General features: G+C 50.5%; 2 protein-coding genes across 16 annotated transcripts in view; one reads left to right on the forward strand and one right to left on the reverse strand.

Annotated features, from left to right (window-relative positions):
* Positions 1-2010: 2010 nt before the first annotated feature.
* Positions 2011-12816, reverse strand: LOC114117237 (ribose-phosphate pyrophosphokinase 1-like). Of its 8 annotated transcripts, none has more exons than XM_042257425.1 (4): positions 12691-12816; positions 11485-11537; positions 4143-4366; positions 2011-3693 (listed from the first exon to the last, which is right to left on the reverse strand). In XM_042257425.1, exons 3-4 carry the CDS (start codon positions 4255-4257, stop codon positions 2357-2359), a joined length of 1452 nt encoding a protein of 483 aa, XP_042113359.1. In that variant the 5' UTR covers positions 4258-4366; positions 11485-11537; positions 12691-12816; the 3' UTR covers positions 2011-2356. The 8 variants fall into 8 exon arrangements, with proteins under 8 accessions (XP_042113359.1, XP_027831591.1, XP_027831592.1 ...); XM_027975790.2 differs by lacking the exon at positions 12691-12816 and adding an exon at positions 12312-12522; XM_027975791.2 differs by lacking the exon at positions 11485-11537.
* A 204-nt stretch (positions 12817-13020) lies between these two features.
* The window catches only part of CDK11B (cyclin dependent kinase 11B), a 40650-nt gene continuing 28907 nt past the window's right edge, over positions 13021-24763 (forward strand). For 6 of the 8 annotated variants that reach the window (XM_027975767.2, XM_060396534.1, XM_027975771.2 and 3 more), the window contains exons 1-6: positions 13021-13199; positions 16011-16244; positions 21291-21696; positions 21930-22065; positions 22250-22377; positions 24021-24141. In XM_027975767.2, the coding sequence (XP_027831568.1) occupies positions 21375-21696; positions 21930-22065; positions 22250-22377; positions 24021-24141 (707 nt within the window). In that variant the 5' untranslated portion in view covers positions 13021-13199; positions 16011-16244; positions 21291-21374. Of the gene's footprint in view, positions 13200-13566; positions 13742-16010; positions 16245-21290; positions 21697-21929; positions 22066-22249; positions 22378-24020; positions 24142-24763 lie in introns of those variants that run through there. The other 2 variants (XM_042257405.1, XM_060396537.1) reach the window with 1 other exon arrangement.

The following is a 24763-nucleotide window of genomic DNA, read 5'->3' on the forward strand; positions in this document are numbered from 1 at the left end:
CTGGAAACATGGGCTCCTCTGGGCCCACCTGACTGCAGCCATCACTTCTGACCACGATATGGATGTAGGTCAAGCCTGTGAGAGGGGGCAGGGGACAGGCTTGGCAGTGGGGAAGGACTGAGAAGGCCCAGCAGACACCAGCATGCCATGGGGGATGCGGGGGAAGGGGCTGTGCAGGAGTTTCAGGGAGCGGGGCCAGGGCAGGGGGGCGGCTAGGGCTCCTTCATAAGAACAACTTCCTAACAGGTATTGTATCTAACTTGCAAATAAGCAAACAGGCTGAAACGGCCATATTTGAAGCTAACAAGGGTGTGACGAATCCTGGTCGATCTACTGTCTTTTGCCCCAAATTCTACTTCTTGAATAAGTCGAAACTCCAGCAAACGTCAGTAAAACCACTCAGACCCTTGCTGTGGCTTCTCTGATACTGGAAGTCACACACAGCCCTTCACAGGCAGCAAAGCCACGTCTCCTGCAAACATTTAGAGAAGAATTATCTGAAAATTAATCAAGGGACACCTCAACTAAAATGGAGTTGGGAGGCCACAAGGTGGAAGTCCTCAGGCATATACCCCCAGTGTCCACGCAGAACCAGAGAGGAGGGGAGTCCTGCACCTGTGACCAGAGCAGCCACCTCACCACCACCACCAGGCAGATCTCCCTGCCTGGCAACAGCTCAGCCAGTGAGAAGCCATCTTATTTAAACTCCAATGTTTCCTCTAATGGACTTGTTTATAACAACTTCCCTTCCTCCTCTATAAAAGAATGTCCTCTTTGCTTTACCAGACTTGCATGTGGTTATCACAGTTACATGTCCTGAGTTATAATTCTTTACTGCTGCCAAACAAACCTGAAAGAAAGTGAAAGTTGCTCAGTCGTGTCCAACTCTTTGCGACCCCATGGACTATACAGTCCATGGAATTCTCCAGGCCGGAATATTGGAGTGGGTAGCCTTTCCCTTCTCCAGGGGATCTTCCCAACCCAGGGATCGAACCCAGGTATCCCACATTGCAGGTGGATTCTTTAACAGCTGAGCCACAAGGGAAACAAATGTGATTTTCTGGTAAAATAACTGGCAGTTTTTTTGCTTTGTTTAGGTGAAAAATCATAAACAGGACAAAGAAAGGGGGGCAGGATACAAACTCTGGAAGTGTGACCATGGAGCAAAGACTTCCTCCAGCAATGGTCGAAGGCCTGGGTAACACTGTCCTCTGTGTTGGAGTGGCCAGCCCAAGAGGGGAAGGTGACTTGGCACTCCAACATTATTTCAGAATTGTTAAAATGAACTGTCTCAGATAAAATGTAAGAAAGACTCAGCTATAAAGTTTTTGCTACTTTTCATACAATTGCTTTTGAAATTATTTGACTACAAGTAACTCACTGACCAGCAACAACCGGTGCTGCTGGGCAGTCATAAAGCATCTCAGAGTTGTGTGCAAAGTAGGAAAATCTACCCCATAAACTTTGTTCAGTGTCCTGAATACTCACTTTCAGGAATGATGAAGGTGTCATATTCTGCTCCGAGATACAGATGTTAAGAGAACTTCACTTTTGCTTTCTTTTTTGCATTTTAGGCCCAGGCCCCTGACCAACCCCTGGGGTGTCCAGGCCTTTCCTCCAGTCATACCTTCTGGAGGATCCCAAGAAAAACCCTTCCCTTGCACCTCATGGCCCAAACCCTGTCTGTAGACTCCAGAGGTAGGCAGATAGCACCATCCATTAACTGACCCTCTGGCCAAGATCTAAAGGAGAAACTATTAATTTTAAAACAATATGAAGCAAAATATATGAAAGTCTGACAAGAAGAATAGGCCTTGGACTTCCCTAGTGGTACAGTGGATAATAATCCACCTGCCAATGCTGGGGCATGTGTTTGATCCCCAGTCCAGACAGATTCTGCACGCCACAGAGCAGCTAAAAACCGTGCACTCAATTACTGGAACCCATGTGTTGGAGATTGCGAGTGAAATGACACAAAGACAAGACACACAAGAGACAGACACAACTCCGGCCGGAGGAAAAAGGACTGCGCAAGCAAGCAAGCTTGCGGTTTACTTTTATATAGCCCCCCTGGGCAGAATTCCAGGCTGTATGACTAAGCCTTCTCAGTATAGCGCATGTGCATAAATGTTATCGTACAGCAAAAGGGAGTGAAATTCCGGTTTACTGCAGAGTCTGTCCAGAGCCCTTTCTTCCTCCTTATCACAGGAAGGGAATGATAAGGAAGGGAATGTTCCCTCGTTTGCAAGAGACCATTAAACTCAAGGCTGTGTGCAGTCTCCTTGGCAGAACGCCTCGTTTGCAAGCACGTTCAGCCCGAGCAGAGAGACCCGTTTGCAGGCACATCTCCGCTACCCTATTGTGGTTGCATTAACCCTTCATCTCCCCCTTTTTTATTTGCTTTTATAAATTGTAGCATGGTCTGGATCTTCTCTGCTTTGTGCTTTAGTTGTTTCCCTTTCCGCCATCGCCAGAAGACTAGAAAAGCAACACAACATAAAAGCAATATAAACACAGTATTCCAAAAGGTAGTCCCAATTAGTGAGGATACATGCCCTAATGGATTTAAGTTATTCATTCCCTCTTGAAGACTTTTCAGCAAATCAGACCCCGTAATGTCAGGTAAAGTCCTGCTAAAAGTAGACAAAATTTGTCGTTCCAGGTCCATAATCTCCGTAGTGAGATTTTGATGCCCAGTCGAGGATTGTTTTACTTTATCCCATCCTTCACTCATGTTAAATGGTACAGGTGTTATACAAAACTGAGAAGAATTCCAATCACATTTCAACACACTTCGTGTAGATAAAACAGCTAATTGATCTCCAAGCCAGGAAACGGTGTGTTGAAGATTGAGCACGTCGGTAACAAGTTGTGCATCCAAATCTCGCTGTTGTTGCCATAACAAATGAGAGTCTTTATGCCAGTCCTGAACAAAATCAGCTGTTTGAATTCCTTGGTGTAATGCGAGGCCTGCCATCGCTGCTGTTGCAGTTACTGACGCAACTGCTAGAATCGAAGCAATGACCACACCAAGCGTACATCGAGATCGGTGTGGCAAAGTCTGTACAGCGGTTACTAGATGAGAAACAGCAAAAGAATCTGACCATGGCCTAGTCAGATTTATAGGCAACCATACTTCTGTCCGAGCTTTAACAATTACTAACGAAGAATTGGAGTTACAGGCTTGTGTTTCAAATTCTTTCCACCAAGACTGATTTACACATTGAGTTAGATTACAATAATCACATGACACAGACCCCACAGTATCATTCCAGGTCCAATTCCCATATAACAATGCAAAAGCATATTTTACACATGCCATTGAGGAATAAGATTTATTAACGTGTAAATTAACATGAAATGGACCCGAAGAGTCGCCACTATCCAAAGTATAGTTTCCTGACCAGATAGTGAGATTACCAGAAACTGCCCATAGTTTCCAAATATCCCCTTGAATGTGTGGATATCCCTGCAATTGTAATTGAGGAGGGACAAGTGCAAATTGCTGCCAGTTAACTGTTTCATTACCATTGCCCATCAAAGTGCTATTTGCATGATGCCACCTAAGAGATTTATTCAACCATTTTTCTAAGAATTGCCCATGATCTGGACTCCAATCTACAATGATAGACCCAGAATAATTCATGACTTTAAAGGGTCGATGACTTCGGCAATGTTCCCACTCCAGAGATTCTAGAGAAGGAGCAAAAAAGTTAACAGGACATAGTGACATATGTATTCCATTATGAATGTCTATCGGTTCTGTCGAGGTGTTAAAGCCCCTGGTGGAAACAAGCACAGTAAAAGTAGCAAAATGGTAATTATTATACTTTACCCCCCATGTATTATAGGAATGATGAGAATGTTCCTTGGTGGACAGACAAAAGGGGTGTCCTCCTATACACAAAGGAACACCTTCCACTGCAATGGTCAAATTACTAATATTATATTGTTGTTTATGATGAGATAGTTGTTCTATTCCCCCGCAAGCTGGTGGGGGAAAGAAGGCAGTCTCATTAGTGCATACCTGCACTTTGGGCTCCCCCCAGGAAACTACTCTTACTAATGGGGATTAGGTATATACTAAGGGGATTAGGTATATATGCCCAATATGTATGATTACTTGCCAATACACCAATTACCTGACATGTCACCACCGCCATCATGGCAAGCAAAAGATTGGTAGGATTCAGAGGTTGCCCCGCCTTCATTAATGTCTTCTTTGCTTCCTGGGTCAACCTCTTCATTTGACCCCATGTAGGAGGTGTTGCTTCCCTTGTACGGAAAGTAAAGCTTCTCTGCATAGTAAGCTCTTCAAAGGGATCAGCCATTGTTGATTCTGATCAATCTTGCGGGGGTCCAAAACCTGTAATTATTAACAGAAATGAAAGCATACCCTCGTACCAAATATATTAATGATGCTGGGATCCAACCTTTCTCTTAATCTTTATACCAAATAGGCGTATTCAAGATCTTCTTATCCTCTTCTTTCCCTTGAAAATGCAACTCTGCTGCTGATAGATTTCCCTTGCTCCAAATATTCAAAAAATTTAGGGTAAGTAAGGTTTTATTCAAAATGTCTTTAGGTTTCATAAATCTCTCTTGTTCCCCCTTTTTTATTTTTTCAAGATATTCACGTAAGGTACGATTAGCTCTTTCAATGATAGCTTGCCCTTGACTATTATTAGGAATACCAAAAGTATGAGTTATATGGTATTGAGATAAAAAGTGAGCTAATTTTGTGGATTGGTAAGCAGGTGCATTATCAGTTTTCAATTCAACTGGTAATCCCATAACTGCAAAACAAGATAACAAATGAGTAATAACAGCGTCAGCCTTTTCAGAATGTAATGCAGTGGCCCACTGAAAATGTGTGCATGTATCTATAGTATGATGCACATATTTTTGCAGTTCGAAAGAAGAAATGTAAATTACATCCATTTGCCATATCTGATTTGCTTGTTGTCCTCTTACGTTGACACCTAGTAAGGTAAACAGTAAAGCAAAAGGTGCACATATGGAACAAGAACGAACAATATTTTGAGCTTGTTTTCGAGTAATAGCATGAGATTTTTGTAACCCTTTGGAATTGGTATGCTGTAAGAGATGTTCTTGTTTTGCTGCTTCTATAGGATAAAGTAAGGCATCAATTGTAGCATTTCCGAATGATAAGGGTCCAGGAAGGGCAGAATGTGCAAGGATGTGAGTAAAGAAAATTAATTCTGAACGCTGCAAGAGCAATTGTTGTACTTGGTAAAACAATTTATCAATAGCTGTTTCAAGGGTCAGTGGAAGGGAGACATGGGGAAGCTGTAGGCAAAAGAGAACAGCATATCAAGAATCTGAAACAATGTTAATAGGAATTTGGGGAAAATCTTGCAAAACTAAATAGATAGCCCACAACTCAGCGGGCTGTACAGAAGAAAATGAGTGGGGGAGAACCTTAGAACTTTCCGGGGTCCAATATCCAGCAGTATTTTTATTTGTATCTGTAAAAATAGTGGGTCCCTTAACTGGAACATCTGAAATTGGGGACTGAGATATCATAGAGTTAGTCCAGAGAAAATCAATTAATTTAGATGATGGATAGTGATTAGAAAATGAACCAGGAAATGAGGCAAGAGAAATTTGCCAGTTTTCATTAAATTGTAAACATCGAGATATTTGAGCAGTTGTTAATTGAGTAACAATCTGGTGTGGTTCATATCCTGACAATTGTAGAATACGATGGCGACCTTTCTGTATAAGGAAGGCTAATTTATCCATATATGTAGTCAATTTTTTGGAAAAGCTGTTAGGTAAGAAAACTCATTCTATTAATCCTTTTTCTTGAGCAATTACACCAGATGGAGAATAAGCAGTATGAAATATTATAAACGATATAGGTTGAGATGCATGTAAGTCAAAAAGCCGTCATTTAGTCGTTGCTCAACAAATTGAAGTTCCTGTAAAGCCAATGGGGTTAAAGTTCGGGGGCTATCCAGAGCTGTATCTCCCTCTAAAGTAGAAAATAAATGTCATAATTGATACGTAGGAATCTCAAGTACCGGGCGTAGCCAATTGATATCTCCCAATAACTTTTGAAAATCATTTAAGGTTTTGAGGTGGTCTCTTCTGATTTGCAACTTTTGGGGCCTTATTCTATGTTGTTCCAATACCGTCCCTAAAAATGAAATAGGAAAGTCTTTTTGAATTTTTTCTGGGGCTATTTGCAAATTGTATAGTCTTAAAGTCTCCTGTACTTTTAGAAAGAATTCATCACATTCAGCAATACTAGGAGCTGCTAATAGGAGATCATCCATATAATGATACAGAATATAATTGGGGTATTCTTGACAGAGAGATTGCAAAGAGCGAGCTATGAATTCTTGACATAAAGTAGGACTATCTGTCATTCCCTGTGGTAAGACTGTCCATTGATAACGCTTAACAGGCTGAGCATGATTAAGAACAGGAACTGTAAAAGCAAATTTATCTCTATCTTGCAATTGTAGGGGAATGGCAAAAAAAAACCAGTCTTTAAGATCTAGCACCATTAATGACCAATTCTGAGCAGTAAGAGCTGGAGAGGGGAGTCCCAGTTGTAATGCTCCCATAGGTTCAATACATTTATTAACCTCTCGTAAATAGGTTAACATTCTCCATTTTCCAGATTTCTTTTTTATAACAAAAACAGGAGAATTCCAGGGGGAGGTAGAGGGCTCTATATGACCAAGTTGGAGTTGTTCTTGTACTAATTGTTCTAATGCCTCGAGCTTCATTTGTGGTAATGGCCACTGCTCAACCCATTTTGGAGTATTAGTTAACCATTTTAATGGGAGTGCTCAAGGAATTTGAGCAGTGGCTTCTAGTTTTCCAGTGGAATGGTTACAAAAGCCCCCAAAGGAGAGAGAAGATCTCTTCCCCAAATATTAATAGGTATGTTTACAATATAAAAGGTAACAGACACTGATCTTCCATTATGGAATTGGCATTGCAAGGGATGGGTACTCTTCCAGACATCTGCAATGGAGCCCAGTCCTGTCAGCATTAGAGGGCTTTTTTCTTTTTTCCAATCTTGGGGCCATTGTTGAGAAGAAATGACTGAAATATCCACCCCTCTGTCTACTAGTCCCTCAAAGTTTTTTCCTTGTATAATCAAGGAGAGAACAGGGCGAGAATCTTTGATAAGCATTTCCCAAAATATATGTCGCCCAGTACTTCCAAATCCTCCTGTTCGTTCATTAGGAAGAGCCAAAAAGGGATGATAAGGTAGGAGAAGTATTTGAGCAATACGTTCCCCAGCTAACAATGAAAGCGTGGTAGAAGCAGAAACCATAATCAAAATTTCCCCAACATAGTCGGAGTCTATTACCCCAGGAATTATGGTCAGACCTCTCAAAGCCGCACTGCTACGGCCTAATATTAAGCCAAAGGTGCCTTTAGGCAGTGGTCTGAATACATTTTTTTTTTTTTAAGACCCACAATCAAAGAGATAACTTTATTAGTTTCTTCTACAAGAGACAGTAATATCAACTTTTTTAAAACAGAAATCTCAGGTCATTTGAGAGGCCAAATAGATCCAAAGAAAGATGATAAACAGTTAAATTAATCAAAAGGCACTACACCACCACCGAAAACCTACTACCGCAGTGGTAGTGGGCTAAGGAAGGTTAAGCTACAGCAGAATCATCTCATGTTAATGTTACAGATCATAGAGCAGGAATTGAGTTCGCTTTCCAGAAAACTATGGCACAACAATCACTTGGGACCAAGTCTATATTTGGCCAGGAAAAGAAGATGGAAAGCCAAATGGAAAGGAATAGGGACAAAAAAGAATCCAAGTGACAGAATCCAAGCAAAGGGTGATGGATCAGGCTTTTTCCTCCCAAGAATCATTTGCTCTATGGTGGGTTGCTTCCCCTCAGGCTCCTGCCCTAGGGTTTCTCTAGCCTTACAGGGGCTCAGCAACCAGATCTGGGTTCGGGTTTCCCTAAGCTCTTGCATAATTTTGTACAGACTCTAGAGAACTTATCACACATTGAGGGGTGGGGGCAGTTGCTGAAGCATTCACATGCAAAGTAGTCTGAGCTTCCCCAAACATATTTGGACACTCTACACAAAGCTTTCCAAAGTCCGACATCTTGTAGAAGCTGAACAGTTAAAGCTGCAAGGCTCACAAGATCAAAGAAGCCAGGATGAGACAATACAGGTAGAAAATCCCAGCAGCTACTGTCACTCTATATTTCTCTGACGTATTGGGTTGACCAATAAGTTCATTCAGGTTTTCCCATAAACTGTTAAGGAACAACCCAAATGAACTTTTTGGCCAACACAATAGTAGTATCGCTCATATAACTGATGTGGGATATAGAGAACTACACTGCAACAAGCTGGGTCTTCTGCTGGATTTTTCATCAAACACCAAAGAAAAAAACAAGGGGTGGGGCTCACTTTATTTTTGAAAAGCCTCAGGAGTTATTCTATTATAAAGGGACATGGCTGAACAGATAGGAGACGGACTCTCCATTGTGAGTTCTCCTGATGGCTTCCGCGAGGATCATGGAGATGTCAATCACCTGTATTTTGGAGCAATGCTTCATCTTATCCTCCTGAGGTATGGTATTGGTGACTACTACTGCTTCAAAGCATGCATTATTAATACGAGAAATGGCTGGGCCAGAAAAGATTCCATGAATCAGGACAGCATAAACCCTGGTGGCTCCAGCTGAGAGAAGTTTGTCAGCTGCATGGCAGATTGTGCTACAAGTGTCAGCCATGTCATCCACGAGGATGGCCACACAGTCCTTCACGTCCCCTACGAGCACCATGCGGTCCACTTCACTGGCCTTCTTCCGTTCTTTGTGAATCAAGGCAAAGTCCACATTCAACCGGTCTGCGATGGAAGTCACTGTCTTTACTCCTCCAGCATCAGGTGAGACAATTGTGCAGTTCCTCCACTCAGAGATGTTCTCCCTTATCCACTTGAGGACCGCTGGCTCTGCATACAAATTGTCGACTGGGCTATCAAAAAAGCCCTGAATTTGAGAAGCATGAAGATCCATGGTGATGATATGATCTGTGCCTGCTACAGAGAGCATATTTGCAACCAGCGTGGCTGAGACTGGAGCCCGGCTCTTATCCTTCTTATCCTGCCGGGCATAAGGGAAGCACAGGATGACTGCAGTAACCCGGCTGGCTGAAGCTATCTTGCAGGCATTAATCGCAATCAAAAGTTCCATGAGACTATCATTGATTTCACCACAGCCACTCTGAACAATGTAGACATCCTCTCCACGAACACTTTCTCCGATTTCCACACAGGTCTCCTGGTTGCTGAATTTCTTAGTCACCACCTTGCCCAGTTCCAGGCCCAGGCGGTCGGCAACCTTCTGGGATAGATCCTGGTGGGAGCTGCCACTGAAGATTTCGATGTTCGGCATCTTGGCCAACTACCCTAGGCTCTCTTTGCTTAATGATCACTGCCGCTGCCGCCGAGACCCAAACCGAGTGGGCCCAGAGACTCAGTACTAAGCACTCGCGTTTCTACTCCGCCATCTTCACATTTGTTTTTAATTTGTAAATGCCTCCTCCTGGTGACAAAAGAACATTCTCAGCTAGTGGCAAATCAGCAGCAGCACTCCCTGAAGTAGCAGACCGTAAGTCTGAAATCATCATTTGAGGTCCTTTTAATGAGGCACTGACTGGTAACTGTTGTTGGGAGGGAACAGGGTTGGGGTAGGCGGGACAGCAGGAGGACAGGGAGGAAAAGTCCCCAGTATTGTTCCTGGGCCTCAAGGACTTAGGCCTGCAGGACAGTTTCCCGGTATCGGGTTGCCCATTTTGTCTGTTTTAGATTTGCACTCATTAGTCCAATGAAGCCCCTTCCCGCGTCGACAGCAAGGTCCAGGAGGAGTCTTATTCCTCCCAGCAAAAGATCTGTCTTTAGGAATTGCACCTTGATCAGCTTTTAATTTCCGACATTCTCTTTTCATATGACCAAGTTTTCCACAATGGAAGCAGTTACCTCCCTTTTGTGGTTTCATAGCTTTGGCCAAGGCTGTAGCAAAGACATTAGCCTGATGCTCTGTTCTTCCTATTCCCGAGCAGGCTCTGATATATTCAGCTATAGATGCACCCTGTCCTTTTAACGGTCCCAGTATACGTTTGCATTCAGTATTTGCATTTTCAAATGCTAAAGTTTGTAGTAATATCTCTGAAATTTCATCCCTCCCTACAGCTTGTTCCACAGTTACCCTCAGTCTTGCTAGAAAATCAGTATATGGCTCATTGGGACCTTGCATTGTTTTAACAAAGGAGGGCTGGGCGTGGCCAGTAGGCACCACACTGGCGCCATGCTCATAAAAAGACCTGGCGGACTTGTTTTAAGCCCTGATCAGAGTATTGAGCCTGTTCTCTTAAAGCCCGATAATGACCCTCTCCCATTAACTTGTCCTCGAGAGGACCAGAGGGATTCTGTCCTTCATTAATCCGAGCCTGCTTTCTAGCTTCTTCTTCCCACCAGCTACGAAGTTGCAACCATTGAGAGCCCTCCAAGACAGCTTGGGCAATAGATTCCCAATCTAACGGAATGATTAATTTGCCTTTTCCCAATGATTCCAGCATAGCCAAAACAAAGGGAGATTGAGGACCGTACTGCACCACTGCAGCTTTAAGATCTTTAAAAAATTTATATTCCAAAGGAGTGTATTGAATATTTATTATGTTGTCATCTTGCTGTCTCTGGATGGGAAATAATTCTGGAGGATCGATAAAACCACTAGCGGGAGCAGGTAAGTCATCATCATGAAGCACAGACAAAGGAAAGGAGAACTGACAATGTTCCCTGCCCACATCGGCCAATCAATCGCAGTGGGGAAAAGAGACACATAAGGAGGAGCAGAAGGCGCAGATTTTCTCTCCTCCTTGTGAGATTTCTACCATTCCTGGAATAGATGGGTCATTTCTTTAATCCCTTTGCCCTCCTCTGACGAAACGAAAGAAATCTCCGAATCTGATTCCGAACTAACAGATGTTTCACCATTTCCAGAAGGAGGCTTACTTGTATCCTTACCTTCAGGCAGTGCAGAAACCCCACCAACGTTTGGCACATCCTCATAAATTGCCTCTCATTTCATTGAAGCATTAGATTTAGTTTCATTATCAGTAGATAGCAAAGTCAAAGCCTGTGTTATAGCATTACATAAAGTCCATAACTTCAAAGGGATCACGTTACCCTTCTGATGTTGCTTTCTCAATTTTTTTTTTATTTTCCATTCCTTCAAATTTAACTGTAACTTAGTTTGATATTGAAACCAATGACAATATTGCTCCACCAAGCGAAAGAGCTCACTCAATCGACGAGTCGAGACCTTAATGCCTATGGAGTGGAGAAGTCCTTTGACCAACTCCATGTATTGTGTCTGTAATGATGATGAGGAATTCCCCATGATTTTCCTGAAAGTTCACCTGCTATGGATTTAAAATCCCCCCAGGGTTACTCACCCTTTCGGTTTCACTCGAGCCCCACGTTGGGCACCAGATGTTGGAGATTGCGACTGAAATGACACAAAGACAAGACACACAAGAGACAGACACAACTCTGGCCGGAGGAAAAAGAACTGTGCAAGCAAGCAAGCTTGCGGTTTACTTTTATATAGCTCCCCTGGGCAGAATTCCAGGCTGTATGACTAAGCCTTCTCAGTATAGCACATGTGCATAAATGTTATCGTACAGCAAAAGGGAGTGAAATTCCGGTTTACTGCAGAGTCTGTCCAGAGCCCTTTCTTCCTCCTTATCACAGGAAGGGAATGATAAGGAAGGGAATGTTCCCTCGTTTGCAAGGGACCATTAAACTCAAGGCTGTGTGCAGTCTCCTTGGCAGAACGCCTCGTTTGCAAGCACGTTCAGCCCGAGCAGAGAGACCCGCTTGCAGGCACATCTCCGCTACCCTATTGTGGCTGCATTAACCCTTCACCATGCTCCTGGCCTGTATGTGCTCCGCAACAAGAAAAGCCACCACAATGAGAAGCCCAGGCACTGCAACAGACTAGCCCCCACTCGCCACAACTAGAGAGAGCCCCTGGGCAGCAACATGTGCCCAGTGCAACCGAAATCAATATTTTTTTTTTAAGTAGGCCTTAGGAAGACCCCATTAGAAACTTCTCTGGTGGCTGACTAGCTAAGACACCAAGCTTCCAACCCAGACGGCATGGGTTCAAAAACTGGGTCCCACATGCAGAAACTAACACCCAGGACAAACAAATAAAAGTAAATATTAAAATGAAGAGGAAGAAGAGCCCGTTAGCAGTAACCTCGCTCCTAAAAATTACCTTTAAAAGTAAGTGGAGAGAATTCCTTGGCAGTCCAGTGGCTAGGACTCCTAGCTTTCACTGCAAGAGCCCGGGTTCAATCCCAGTTCAGTAACTAAGATTCCACAAACAACGTGGCACGATTTTTTTTACTAAAAATTAATAATGTAAGCCAGGAGGAAAACCGGGCCAGGAAGATGCTGCGAACGGTACCAGGGATGGCTGGGGGAGTGAGGGCGCGTGCGCAGGCAAGACAGTCCCACTGAAGCCCCTCACCCACTAGGGCCAAGGCCACGCCCCCTGGTGGAACTCCCCAAACTCAGCCAACCAGCGTCCTCGCCAGGGGCGTGGCCTCGGATTCTAGCTGCCCCTAGAGCTCCTCTGTTGCTGGCTTCCTCACCTAGGACAGTCCCTTTGTCTTTCCTCTTCTGGGGGAGGCTCCTTGAGGCTGAAATTTCTGTCTCTCGAAACCCAAACTCAGAGCCAGCTTATAGGTCTGCTCCTCCACGAACTTGCCGCCCCTCCTGGCTCGCGGTGGTACGGCCAGGAAGTTATCAAGGGGAGGGCGGTTCCCAGAAGCATCACCCCTAACAGGGCTGAATTGGTACGGCCCGGAGGATACCAAGGGGACGACCGTGAGAGGGTGCCGTTATCCAGAAGCACCTGCCCCGCTGGCCGAGATGGTACGGCCCGGAAGGTGCCAAGAGAACAACCGCGAGGGGGCGCCATCGCTCAGCAGCACCACCCCAGCCTGGGCCGAGGTGCTGCAACACGGAGGGGACCAAGGCTGCGGGGGCCGCCATCGCCCAGCTGCACCACCCTCGCCTGGGCCACGCATTACGGCCCGGAGGGTACCAAGGCCGCGAGCCGCAATCGCCCAGCTGCACCACCTCCACCTGGGCTGATGAGGTACGGCCCGAAGGGTGCCAAGGGGATGACCACGGGGGTCTCCATCACCCAACAGCACTATCCCCATGTGGGCTGATGTGGTACGGCCCAGGGGGTGCCAAGGGGACGACCACGGCGGGAATCGCCCAGCAGAGCGTCCCCGCTGCCAGCACCCAAGCGGCAGCTGAGAAGCCCGGACCCTCAGGACACTGCGGAACGAGTCCCGTGGGATGGGTCACGCGGGACGGTAGGAGCCGCGGCGGACTTCAGACGCGTCACTTCCGGCGCGTGGCTTCCGGGCTAGTAGCGGCTTCTCCGCCTCCGGCCCCGCCCCGTCGTCCGCCGGGACCTGTGGGTTTTCTCCGGGTCCGCCCACCCAGCCCGACCCGCAGTCTTCGGCTCCTTGAGCCGCGGTCACCGGGATGAGGGCCGGTCGCTGTGTGGAGTAGGGGGCGGCGAGGCCTTAGATGACCGCTCCGTCCGTTCCGGCGCGCCGGGTCCCCGCCCGGCTGCGGGGCCGGGCTCACGTCCCTGAGGCTCGGCGTCTACCCGGGGGCTCCTTGGTGGGTGAAGGGCTGAATAAAGTTGGCGGGGCGGGTCACCTCCGGGGGTCGCCCTTTGAGTCCTTGCCGACCCCCCGCTTTCCCTGGCAACTCGGCCAACCCCGGGCCTTGGCACGCGCGCCTGGCCGTCCGAGGCCGCCCGGGGGTGGGAGGGAAGGAACCGTCCCTAGCGCTTTCATGCCGGGTCCGCTCCTGCAACGTCCACCACGTGGGCCCCAGCCACTCCTTACAGGCGTCCAAGTGGACCTTAGGTCTCCGAGGCCGGCGCCAAGTTCCCGCTCCAAATCTGCCCGCGGCGGGCGGGGCACAGGCGGGGCGGGAGCTGGGAGTCCGCGAGGCCCACAGCGCCTGGACACCTGGGGGTACTGACAGAGGCGGAGGTGGGGACACAGGGTCTGCGCTCTTGCGTTTAAACCCTCCCCCCCCCACACCGATGCGCCCCGAAGTGGGCACGGCCCTGGAGCAGCAGGTGCAGCCGCTCCTGAAAGAACCGGGCAAAGGTGCTCTGTCCGCTCCAGGCACAGTCGCCCGCAGCAAATTCATTGCAGTTGGTGTCTTCGCAGGATTAAAAAAAACTGGAAATTATGTAATGACTGACGTCCTGCCAGGCGCGGGTCCTAGCAAACTGTTATTTTGTAAATTGGGTTGGGAAACTCCCAGTCAGGCCCAGAGCTAAGACTTCATTGTAGTTCTCAGCCTACTTTCTGAACGGGGTTTTATGGGGCCTGCAGTGCCGCCCCCTCCTCCCCCAGCGCTCACGCTCTGAAGCCTTGAAAATCTTGCTCACCCGCCACTGCTGTTTAAAAAAAAAAAAAACTATTTAGAAGCAGACTTTGTTTAATGGCTTAAAGTTCTTTGTTTTTCAGTAGAGTGCAATGTTTTACCCAAAATCCTTTAACTTGCAAGTAACATTTTAAAGCAGAATGAAATAATATTAAACTGCCTGAAAAGGAACATTGAGAGGGAACAGGAAAAGTTTTTACATTAAAGAAATTATTTTTGTCTTAAAATTGAAGTATAGTTGATTTACAGTGTTGTGTTTGTTGCTGGTGTATGGTAAAGTGATTCAGTTGTACATACATAACGTTCTTTGTCATTCTTTTCCATCCCATCATAGGTTATAATAAGATACTGGCTATGGTTCCCTGATTTATATATAGTAGGTCTTGTTAAAAAATCAATTTTCAATGCAAATAAATTAGAAATTGGAGAAAATGCGAAAAAAAAAAAAAAAGAAAACTGAAGGATCTGAGATTCTGCCTCTGAGAGTTGACCACAGTTGTTACCTTGGCCTGTGTTCTTCTGAACCGTTGGTACTTTTTAAACCTGAAGACAATGTTCAGAGAGCTTGTAACTCTGACTCTGCTCTCATTTTCTCTATGACAAATATATTTTTGTCACAACTGGTAGGGCTACAGCGTCCCATTATGTGACAGAGTTTGTTAGTTTTTTTAATCTGACACTTAGCCAGTGTCAGCTTCTCAGTCTTAAAAACAAAGCTTTTGAACATCTTTGCATGTACAAGCCTGGGCCTTTGTTGGATTATTTCTTTAGGACAAAGCCCTAGAGGTGGAATTTCTGAATTAAGAGTATGAAATTTGTAGACTTTCAGTGTATTTTATATAAACTGCCCTGCTGACAGTGTGAAGCGACCTAGATTTCCTCACCAGGTGTTTGAGAGTGTCCTGAGTTGCTTGTAGAACAGAAGACTCTTAACATCTGACTGATGGGCCTCAGAATTCAGGGTTCTGCAAAACTGGATGGGAAAGTTGACAACTTCCTGTCAGTAACTTCCACCCCGAGTTTCCCTTCAGTGGTTAATGTGCCCTGGTTGTCCTGGCCGCCCATGTTTCAGAACCAGGCAGCCTCCCCAGGCAGCCTTGTTGCAGGGTTGGTGGAGGCTGGGAGGGTCTCAGTGCCTGCATGTGAAAGCATCATGTATGTGCTTTTTGCAACGTGATGCTAGTTTCCTTTCAGTGCCCCATCTGGACCTTGTCCTATGGAGGCTTTGGACAGGAGCACAGTGGAATCAACCCCCACCTCATAGGCTACTGGCTCCGAGCTGAGCGGAAGAGGCTACATTACAGTTCTTGTCATTTGTGCTATAAGCCCAGAGGGCAGTAATTCAAACCTGTGTCACCAGGAGCCTGGAGGTGGGGGGCCCCACAAACCCTGCGCTCAGCCTGGTCCGCCCCATCTCCAGGCCGCCCTGGGTGAGGTCAGTTTTCATCGTTATCAGGTTGGGCTGATGACCTTTGGCTTTTCACAGGATAAGAACTGCCTCTCGTGAAAGTGCCTTGAGTCACAGAGACAGAAAGAAGACGGCGGTCAGAGCCAGGGAGGGCAGCTGGGGTCCCAGTGGGCCTGGCTGAGCTGGACCTGCTGGGTTCTAGGCCGCTGCCCCCAGCCTCCATGCGCAATGCCAGCACAGCCGCTGAGGGGCTTCACTGCACCCGGGAACAGGCCTTCTGCACAGGACTGCTGCTCTGGCCAGTGACCAGCGGTAAGTGCTATGTGCCCGCCTGCTATCTGAGCAAGAGGACCCAGCTGACCGTCAGCTGTGGGTGCCACCAGGCGTTTCTCACTCCTCGTGGGTGGATAGTTGTGACTCCTGGTGGTGGTGACCAGCAGTCCCGCCCTGGGCACTCCTGCTGGACATCTCTGGGGGACCCTCAAGGATGGAGGTTCTGGTTTGTAGGGTGTGCAGGTATGTCCCTCTCAGCGTGGTGCCCAGTCCTCTCCCAGTTCTGGTACCGTCCCCTCACTGTAGCCATGTTCAGGCCTCTGGATCCGTACCTCCCAGCAGCTCTGGGTGTTGTCAGACCTGATGGCTTTTGGCAGTAGGGGTGGGTGATGTGTATCTCCCTGACCATGGATGAGGTCAGCACCTTTGGTCAGTGACCTCCAAGGTAACACCTGTGACCCTGCCTCCTGGCGTTCTCACCCTCTGTAGCCCCCTTCCTTGAGGGTGGGCTTCTCATGAGCGCTGTCCAGCAAATACTAAGGGGCCAAGTTTCCAAGAAGACTCGGCCTCCGTGGCCGCTGGCTCTCAGCCGCCAGCCCTGATACAGGCCTGAAGCTGTGCACACAGCCCTGTGGAGGGTCTTCCCCTCACAGCTGCTGGAGCTGCACGTGTGGGCTTGGAGGTGAGACCCCAGCCCCTTCCGCCATCATGCTGGTCAACTGCCTGGACCACAGAATCTGTGGGGTCATGAGTGTACTGTTGCTCTGAGCCTCCAGCTGGGTGTGTGTTGTCCAGAGGTGCAGAGCTGACGGCTCCTCTCCTGTTCACTAGGCGTGTGGACATTGTCTCCCTCCTGGCGTGTTACCCACGTTTCCTGTTGATTGTAGGTATCCATCCTCTTTCCCTGTCGTGTTGTCATGACCCCTCCAGGTGTCACTTGTCGTTTAGTGTGTTGGTGTTACATCATGATGCACTGTGAAAGCACAGGAGCTCTTCCTTTAGCCACCTCATCTGATTTGTTATGTTTGTGGGTAATGCTTTGGGGGATTGGTCTAAGATGCTCTTTTCTGGGAATTCCCTGTGGTCCAATGTGGGATTTGGCATTTTCACTGCCGGGCCTGCATTCAGTCCCTGGTGAGGGAACTAAGGTGCCACAGGCTGTGCAGCACAGCCAAAAAAACGGTACTCTCTTCTTACCCCAGGATCAGGAAGATACTCCCTACGTTTTCTTCTAAGTGTGAGGTTTCACACGGTTGCATTCCACAGCCCAGCTGCCCAGGTTCAACCCTGGTCAGAAGCTGTGTCTCACACGGTGACAGCAGCCTCCCCAGGATTGTTGGGAAGAGCCATGGAGTCATTATGTGTGCCCTGCTGGGTCGGACCCTGCCTGGTTCCTGGGAAGTGCCCTGTGGATGTTGTGAATTGTTAGCGTATGTGTGGAGCTGTGAGGCTGGGATCTGGTCTCTCTTTACTGGCACGGATGACAGTTGTCCTGGTATCAGGGAGCTGAGGCCACCTTCTCCCGGAAGCCGCAGCCCCGCTCTGTCTTGCATCTGGGTTCTGCCGGTGCACAGACCCTGGGCCCCGCATCCCAGCTTGTTTACACGTCTCTGCACCAGTGCAGCATGTGGCCTGCTCCAAGTATCTGGGGGGCAGCCCCCCTTCTTCAATGGAGTCTCCTTCCCTTCTCCCTTTTGCGCCTCCATCGTGCTCTTTGTAGTTGCCCAGTACCTTGTAAGGACGTAACTAAGACTGAAGAACATCATGTCACTGCTGAACTTTCACCAGCTTCCAGCCTCTTCTGGTGGGTCTCACCTGGGGCTGCAGCCAGGGGCCTGGTGGTACATCACGTCAGTCATGTGACCCTGTACCTGAAGGAACAGCTTTCCTCATTTGTTGATCCTGGTGGTCGTCTGTGTGCTGGCCCTTTGCTGTTATTTGCTTTCTCTCAATCCGCCTGGATTTCGCTGGCAGGCACCCCTCACGCTGGCCTTGTGCCATCCAGGAGCCCACCCTCCTTCCGGCCCAGCTGTGGCCCCAGCCCTGAACTCAGCCTTCTCTGCGAGGAGGCTGATTCGGTTCAGCAGAGCAGAGATTCAGAAACCAGCTCTGCCCCTGCTGCGGGGGCGTCCCTGTTCCAGGCCTCCGCATGGGCAGAGTCGCACATGGACATGGAAGCAGGCACACTGTGGCCCCCACTTCCACCCAGCCCACTCCCTTGTCTGCCCCTCCTTAAGTGCTCCCCACCAGACTTGCCCAGGTCTCGTCTGGAGCCCGCGCTTGACCTCAGCACCCATGCATAGGCTCCCCAGTCGCTTCCTTCCCTTCGCTCCTCAGTGGGCTGAAGTTGTTCCTCTGAGTTGTGCTTTGGTTTAGGTATTTCTGTCTGCATTGCGCTTTAGAGACTTTGTATCTAGACGTGTTATTGATGTGGGCATTTTTGTTTTTTAAGCACATGGAGCGTGGACTGGTTCCCAAGGGCATAAGTGTTTAGGAAGTGCTGGCGTTGGCAGGATCCGGGGCATGGTTGCTGTGAGGATCTGCACCCTGGCCTGGTGCTCAGCCCTCTGCCGTCCAGCCTCCTCTGCTCGGCTTTCTTTCAACCGTCAGAGTTGCGCTCATGGCAGGGAAACTGCAGTGGCACCAGGTTCAGTGTGGTGGATCAGGACGCGTGGTGTCTGTCATCCCTGGGGGTTCCACTTTGGTGACTCCATGGGGGGGCAACCGCTTATTTCTCTGGGGAGTAAAGTTGTGATGGGCTCTGGTCACTGGCTAACGCCCTGCTGGGAGATAGTCTGAGGCCACCATGGGGTCGTGGTCGCTTCCTCTCTAGGCTTTCCATTTTTTCCTCCCACTGATCTGTTCCTGACAGTTTCTTGTCTGTCCGCAGGACTGCATCCTGCCTTCTGTCCCTCCTCGAGTTTGCGTCTGTCTCTCCTTGAGTTTCCGGGAGGTAACTCCTCCCCAACCCTCAGGGTGATTGCTGATCTTTGATCTTCACCCAGGAAGGTCCTCAGACTGAGTTGGAATCAACTCAGTTCTCCAGGGCACCTGACCCCTCCCTCTGGTGCAGGGCCCCGATTGGGCTGCTTTAGCGCCTACAGACTGTGTCCAGAGGCAGGATCCTGGTCAGGGTGGTCCCTGCTGTCTGCTGCCTGACCCCTCGCGCTCCTTGTGTGCCACTGGGGGTCCTTGGAGCGCCCACATCCAGGCCCGCCTGAGTCGAGCTCCCTGGGAGCCTGGTGCCCTGGGTGAGGTTTCCGTCCCTCCTGCCCTGGTCTTTGTTTCCAGGGGACCCGCTTCTGGTGACTTTTAGAGCAGCACCGCCCGCTTTTCGATGGGCACTTGGCCCCCACCATCTCCTTGGCTCAGGTGCCAGGGCACTGAAGGGTGACCAGAAGCCCAGGCTGCCCATGGAGGTGCAGCTCCCAGCATGGTATTGTCTGGAGGGAACGGGGCCCAGGCCAGGAAGAGGAGGGAGGACGGGGTGTTGGTGGAGATCTGACCCCAGCAGTGCCAGAGGGGTCGAAGGGCTTGTGCGTCTTGTGGGGAAGTGGAGCCCACAGGAGGGCCGGGTGCATCCGTCCTGGTCTGGGGTGTGTCGGGACAGCTGTGGTGTCCCCAGGGTCAGTGTGCATGTGGAGGCTTGGGTGCCCGGCGACCCCAAGTGTTGCTGAGCTTGTGGAGTGCGTGAGGACACTAGGTGGACACTGGGAGCCAGGGGCAGCTTAGCCAGGAGCCCTGGCCTGGGTGGGAGTCAGAGGTCACAAGTCCACCTGGACTCAGAGGTCCAGAGTTCATTGGAGGTCACGAGTCCATCACAAGCCTGAGCAGAACTGGGCCTGGGGCGGTAATGGTAGAGGAGCCAGCCCTTTTGGTGGGTGGCACAGCAAGCTGAATACCTGATGCTTCTTCTACATACACCTGGCAGTTAGGTGAAAACATGATGGGCATCCCCCAAACGCCAGCACCAGGACATTGCTGGCGGCTTGGCTGCTTGGGGGCGGGGGATGGGCCAGGGGCTGGGACTTCCTGTTTGGTGTCACTGGGGAGGAGAAGCCAGGCCTCCTGGGCTGGTGGTCGTCACTGGGACACTGTTTATAGCCCAAACTGGGAATTTCCTGGAAGTCCAGTGATTAGGACTCTGCTCTCATTGCTGGAGCTCGAGTTTAATCCCTAGTTGGGGAACTAATATCCCATAAGTTGTGTGGCACAGCGGGGAAAAAAGCCAAAACTTGAAGCACCCACCCGCCAGCACACATGAGAGGCTGGGTCTGACTGCGTGTGGTCTCAGGGCTGAGGGAGGCCTCTCTGGAGAAACCAAGACTTGGTGTGAGTCTGTGGAGGGAGCAGCGTGCTTTCCTGGCCACAAGACGGAGGCAGCCCCCTGCCCGCCCGCAGGCAGGCCCTCAGGTTCAAGAAGAGTCTCCTCCTCCCAGGGTCTTTGCTCAGAAACTGCCCCCTCAAGCTGGAGATGGCTGACCACTGAAGGATGGGGACTGTACTGTCAGGTCCCGGGTGAAGAACTGTTGGACCATGAAAGAGATGATGCAAAGGAGGAATGGAAAGTCAAGGGGAACAGGCTGGTTTGGTCAGCCCTCCCACCAAGGACAGCTCAAAACTCTGGATGAAACATCAAGGGGTGGGGGAGGGTGCTGAGCGCTGGAGAGCCAGCTGGGTGGGAGGGAGCTCAGGGTGGCCCCTTCTGGGCTCTGTCCGGTCCCGGTGGGTGGAGAGAGATGCAGAGCACTGGAGACAGCTTCTGAGGTGGGGGCAGGGGGCGGTGAAGACACAGGCTTCGCCGAGCTGAGGGAGAGGCCGAGGGAGGAGGGCAGCTGGAGGAGGCCAGGTCACCAGGTGCTTTGGGCGGGACTTACTGGAGGGTCGGGTGTGTGGGGAGGGAAGGGAGGCTAGGCTGGTGTAGGCCGTGGTCTCAGCAGGGCGCCCGCTCCTGCTCCTTTGGGGCTCCTGGACGCGTGGCCGCCGACTGTGGTCCCGAGTCTGCTTTAAGTTACTGTAAGGGGGTGACTGAACCTGGCCGGAGCTTGGCTGCTCACGACAACCTCGTCCCGTCCTTTCCATCAGCTCCAGCCCACGCCCCTCTCGGTGTCACCATGGCTGCCACTTCTGTCCCTGGGTCCCTGACCCGAGCCCTCTGCCACCCCTGAGATGTCGGCATCTGCGAAGCCCCCAGCCCTGGTGGAGCTGGACCCGGGCCCTGGCGAGAAGCCTGGGGGACGGCCGCTCCTGGCCTGGGCCCCCGTGTTCAGCCACCGGAGTGAGAAGATCGCGTTGGGCCAGAGCGATGGCAGCCCGGAGGAGCAGGTGCTCACGGTCACCGTCACGGAGACTACCGTCATCGAGGCAGACCTGGGCGTGTGGGGCGCCCGCGCCCTGACCTACCTCACGCTCTGGTTCTTCTTTAGCTTCTGCACCCTGTTTCTCAACAAGTACATCCTGTCCCTGCTGGAAGGGGAACCCAGCATGCTAGGTACCCGCCTGGGCTGGTGGGGACAGAGCCCCAGGGAATCCCTCTGTTCACTAGGTACCTGCCCGGGCTGGTGGGGATGGAGCCCCGGGGAACCCCTCTGTTCACTAGGCACCCACCTGGGCTGGTGGGATGGAGCCCCGGGGAACCCGTCTGTTCACTAGGTACCTGCCCAGGCTGGTGGGGACAGAGCCCTGGGGAACCCCTCTGCTCACGGGCCTCGTCTCCTCCTCCAGGGGCTGTGCAGATGCTCTCAACCACGCTTATCGGCTGTGTTAAAATATTCGTTCCCTGCTGTTTGTATCAGCACAAAACTCGGCTTTCTTACCCACCCAATTTCATCATGACCATGCTGTTCGTGGGCCTGATGAGGTAAGCCCGCTGACATTTCAGGTTGGGTGTCTGAATTTTTTGTTTTTGTGAAACCTCTTCCCCTAGCTGGCTGGCTATTAGCATCAAGTGATCCTGGGAATGGGGAGCAGGGTGGGGGCGGACCCTCCAGGCTGACTCCTGAGGGAGGGAATGTACTGATTCGTGAGGCTTTTGATTGTCTTAGGTTTGCAACAGTGGTGTTGGGTCTAGTCAGCCTGAAAAATGTGGCAGTGTCCTTTGCTGAGACCGTGAAGAGCTCAGCTCCCATCTTCACTGTGATCCTGTCACGGACGGTCCTGGGGGAACACACTGGTGAGCAGCCCCCCACGCCCAGCCTCAGTGCGCCTCTGTGTCCCTCCAAGGTTCAGCAGATGGGACTCAATCACAGATCTCTAAGCTGGCCCGGGGCAGACAGTATCCAGCTGCACACATGTCCCTGACTCTCCTGCCAGCCTGTAGGGGGTGGGGTCCTGGGGGTAGGAGTGCTGCTCAGAGAGGGAGCTGCTGCTGCTGCTAAGTCGCTTCAGTCGTGTCCGACTTAGTGTGACCCCATAGATGGCAGCCCACCAGGCTTCCCCATCCCTGGGATTCGCCAGGCAAGAACACTGGAGTGGGTTGCCATTTCCTTCTCCAATGTGTGAAAGTGAAAAGTGAAAGCGAAGTTGCTCAGTCGTGTCTGACCTCTAGCTACCCCAGGAACTGCAGCCTTCCAGGCTCCTCCATCCATGGGATTTTCCAGGCAAGAGTCCTGGAGTAGGGTGCCATCGCCTTTTCCAGAGAGGGAGCTGAGTCGGCTTCAATTAGGAAATGGCCAGAAGGTAAAACCAGGCAGCACCCAGCACCCTGGGGAGGAGGTGGTGGGAAGAAGGCACAACTGGGCATCTCGCAGACCGCCCCTGGAGCCAAGCCAGTGTGCAGGTGATGGTAAAGCAGAGTCAGATCAAAGTGTGACCGCAGTTCCTGCAATCCCACACAGCGGGAAACAGCCTGACCACACTGCAGCCTTCACCACACAGAGGGGACTTCAAGGGCCTTGGGAACGTCAGGCCGTGGAGAAGACGCTGTCTTGCTGGAACAATTAGGAAATCTTGATAAAATGCAATTGGTTGGGGAGAATGACTGAGGTACCCAGACTTGTGGGGCCAAGGTAGTCCCCAGAGGGATGATGCCTGAAGGCACCCCAGCAGAGCAGCCTCATGGGTCCTGGCAACGGGCACAGCCCCAGCAGAGCCCTGAGCCCACCGCCGCCCACCGCCGCCCACCGCGCAGGCATCTGCCTCCTTGGTGGCCTCCCAGCCACAGCCCCACGTGTGGTCCACGCCCAGCAGACATCTCCTTCCGTGGTGACACTCGAGGCCTCACAGGCCCATGCATTTGCTGTGTGGACAGCACTGTCTTGGGCGGGGTAGTGGTCACAGTCTCAGGAGGTTACCAGATTGTCTGAGGGCTGCACTCCTGCTCTGTTTTGCTAAGCATGAGGGCTTGTCCCTTCGTCTGCTTTGAATTTCAAGATAAATGAAATGCCATGTCTGAAATCAAAGTAGAGGCATGGGAGGTGGGGGGACCGGAGGCCCTGTGCCCAGTGACAAAGTTTTCTGTTGTCCAGAAAGGACTTTCCACCTTCCTATCAAGACTGTTGGTTATGAAGGCAGGCGGGCTGGACGCCCTGAGGTGTGGGGCCTCCTTCCTCCTCTAGCCTTCCCTAGAGACCACCCTTCAGCCCCTTTGTTTCACAAGTGAGAGCTTGGGGACTGTGGGGTAGGGTGCAGAAATCGGGGCTTGGAGCTGGCAACTCTGGTGTGGAGCCCTCTGCCCCACGTGCCTGGCCGGAGTGGGTGACACAGGCATGTGCTGTTTTTTCCCTTCAGTGAGAAGTAAGTGAGCAGAGCACCCCTAGGGGGCAGCTGGGTCCACTGAGGGGCACTGCAGGCCAGCCATGTGTTCTCCCTCTGCAGGGCTACTGGTCAACCTTTCCCTCATCCCGGTCATGGGTGGCCTGGCACTGTGCACTGCCACCGAGATGAGCTTCAACTTCCTGGGGTTCTCAGCCGCCTTGTCCACCAACATCATGGACTGGTGAGTCTGCAGGGTGGGAGCTGGGCACGTGGGGCCTCGTGTCCCACTGCCGGAGTACGGGCATCAGGCCCGATGGCTGACAGCTGCACGTAGCCTGCTCCTCACGCGTCACCATCTCTGAGGGGAGAAGGGAGGTGTCTAAGTTTGTGTCATTGCTGGTACTTGAGAGAGACCAGAGAGTTTCTGAGTGGTGCATGAGTAAAACGAGAAACCACCTTTCATTCCCTCTGACACTTGCTGTGTTTCCTTCAGCCTTCTTCTCTGCCTCTCTAATTCCCGGAAACTCAGCTCAGTCCCAGTTTGTATCTCACCTGTTAACTCCAGCACAGGATGGTCTCAGAGGCCTCCTCACTCACCTGCAGATGCTTCAGACCTCCTGGCCAAATCCTGCAGGGCCCATCCTCGCACGAGTCCTGCCAGGTTTCCCACTGGCCCGCAGTGTCAGCCCTAGAGGGGGCGGACCTGTGAGTGTCTTCCACCAGCCTCACTTTGGTTCAAGTCCCCTTGGCCAGAGCTGGGGGCAGTGTTCGTGGTCTGGAAGCTGTACACTGTCCTGTCTCCTCTCAGCCACCACTGGCCTTCCCAGCCAGGAGTTCTATCCCTGTTTGCCTGGGTCTTCCTG

This window comes from Ovis aries, chromosome 12 (genome assembly GCF_016772045.2).
Source record: "Ovis aries strain OAR_USU_Benz2616 breed Rambouillet chromosome 12, ARS-UI_Ramb_v3.0, whole genome shotgun sequence".
In the NCBI taxonomy this organism is placed as follows: Eukaryota; Metazoa; Chordata; class Mammalia; order Artiodactyla; family Bovidae; genus Ovis; species Ovis aries.

Coding starts and splice junctions, on each gene's coding strand:
- LOC114117237 (XM_027975791.2), bottom strand. CDS start 4,257: ATGGGGTCAAATGAAGAGGTTGACCCAGGAAGCAAAGAAGACATTAAT. Junction 3,694..4,142: donor TGGCGGTGGTGACATGTCAG/GTAATTGGTGTA, acceptor CTCCTTCTCTAG/AATCTCTGGAGTGGGAACAT.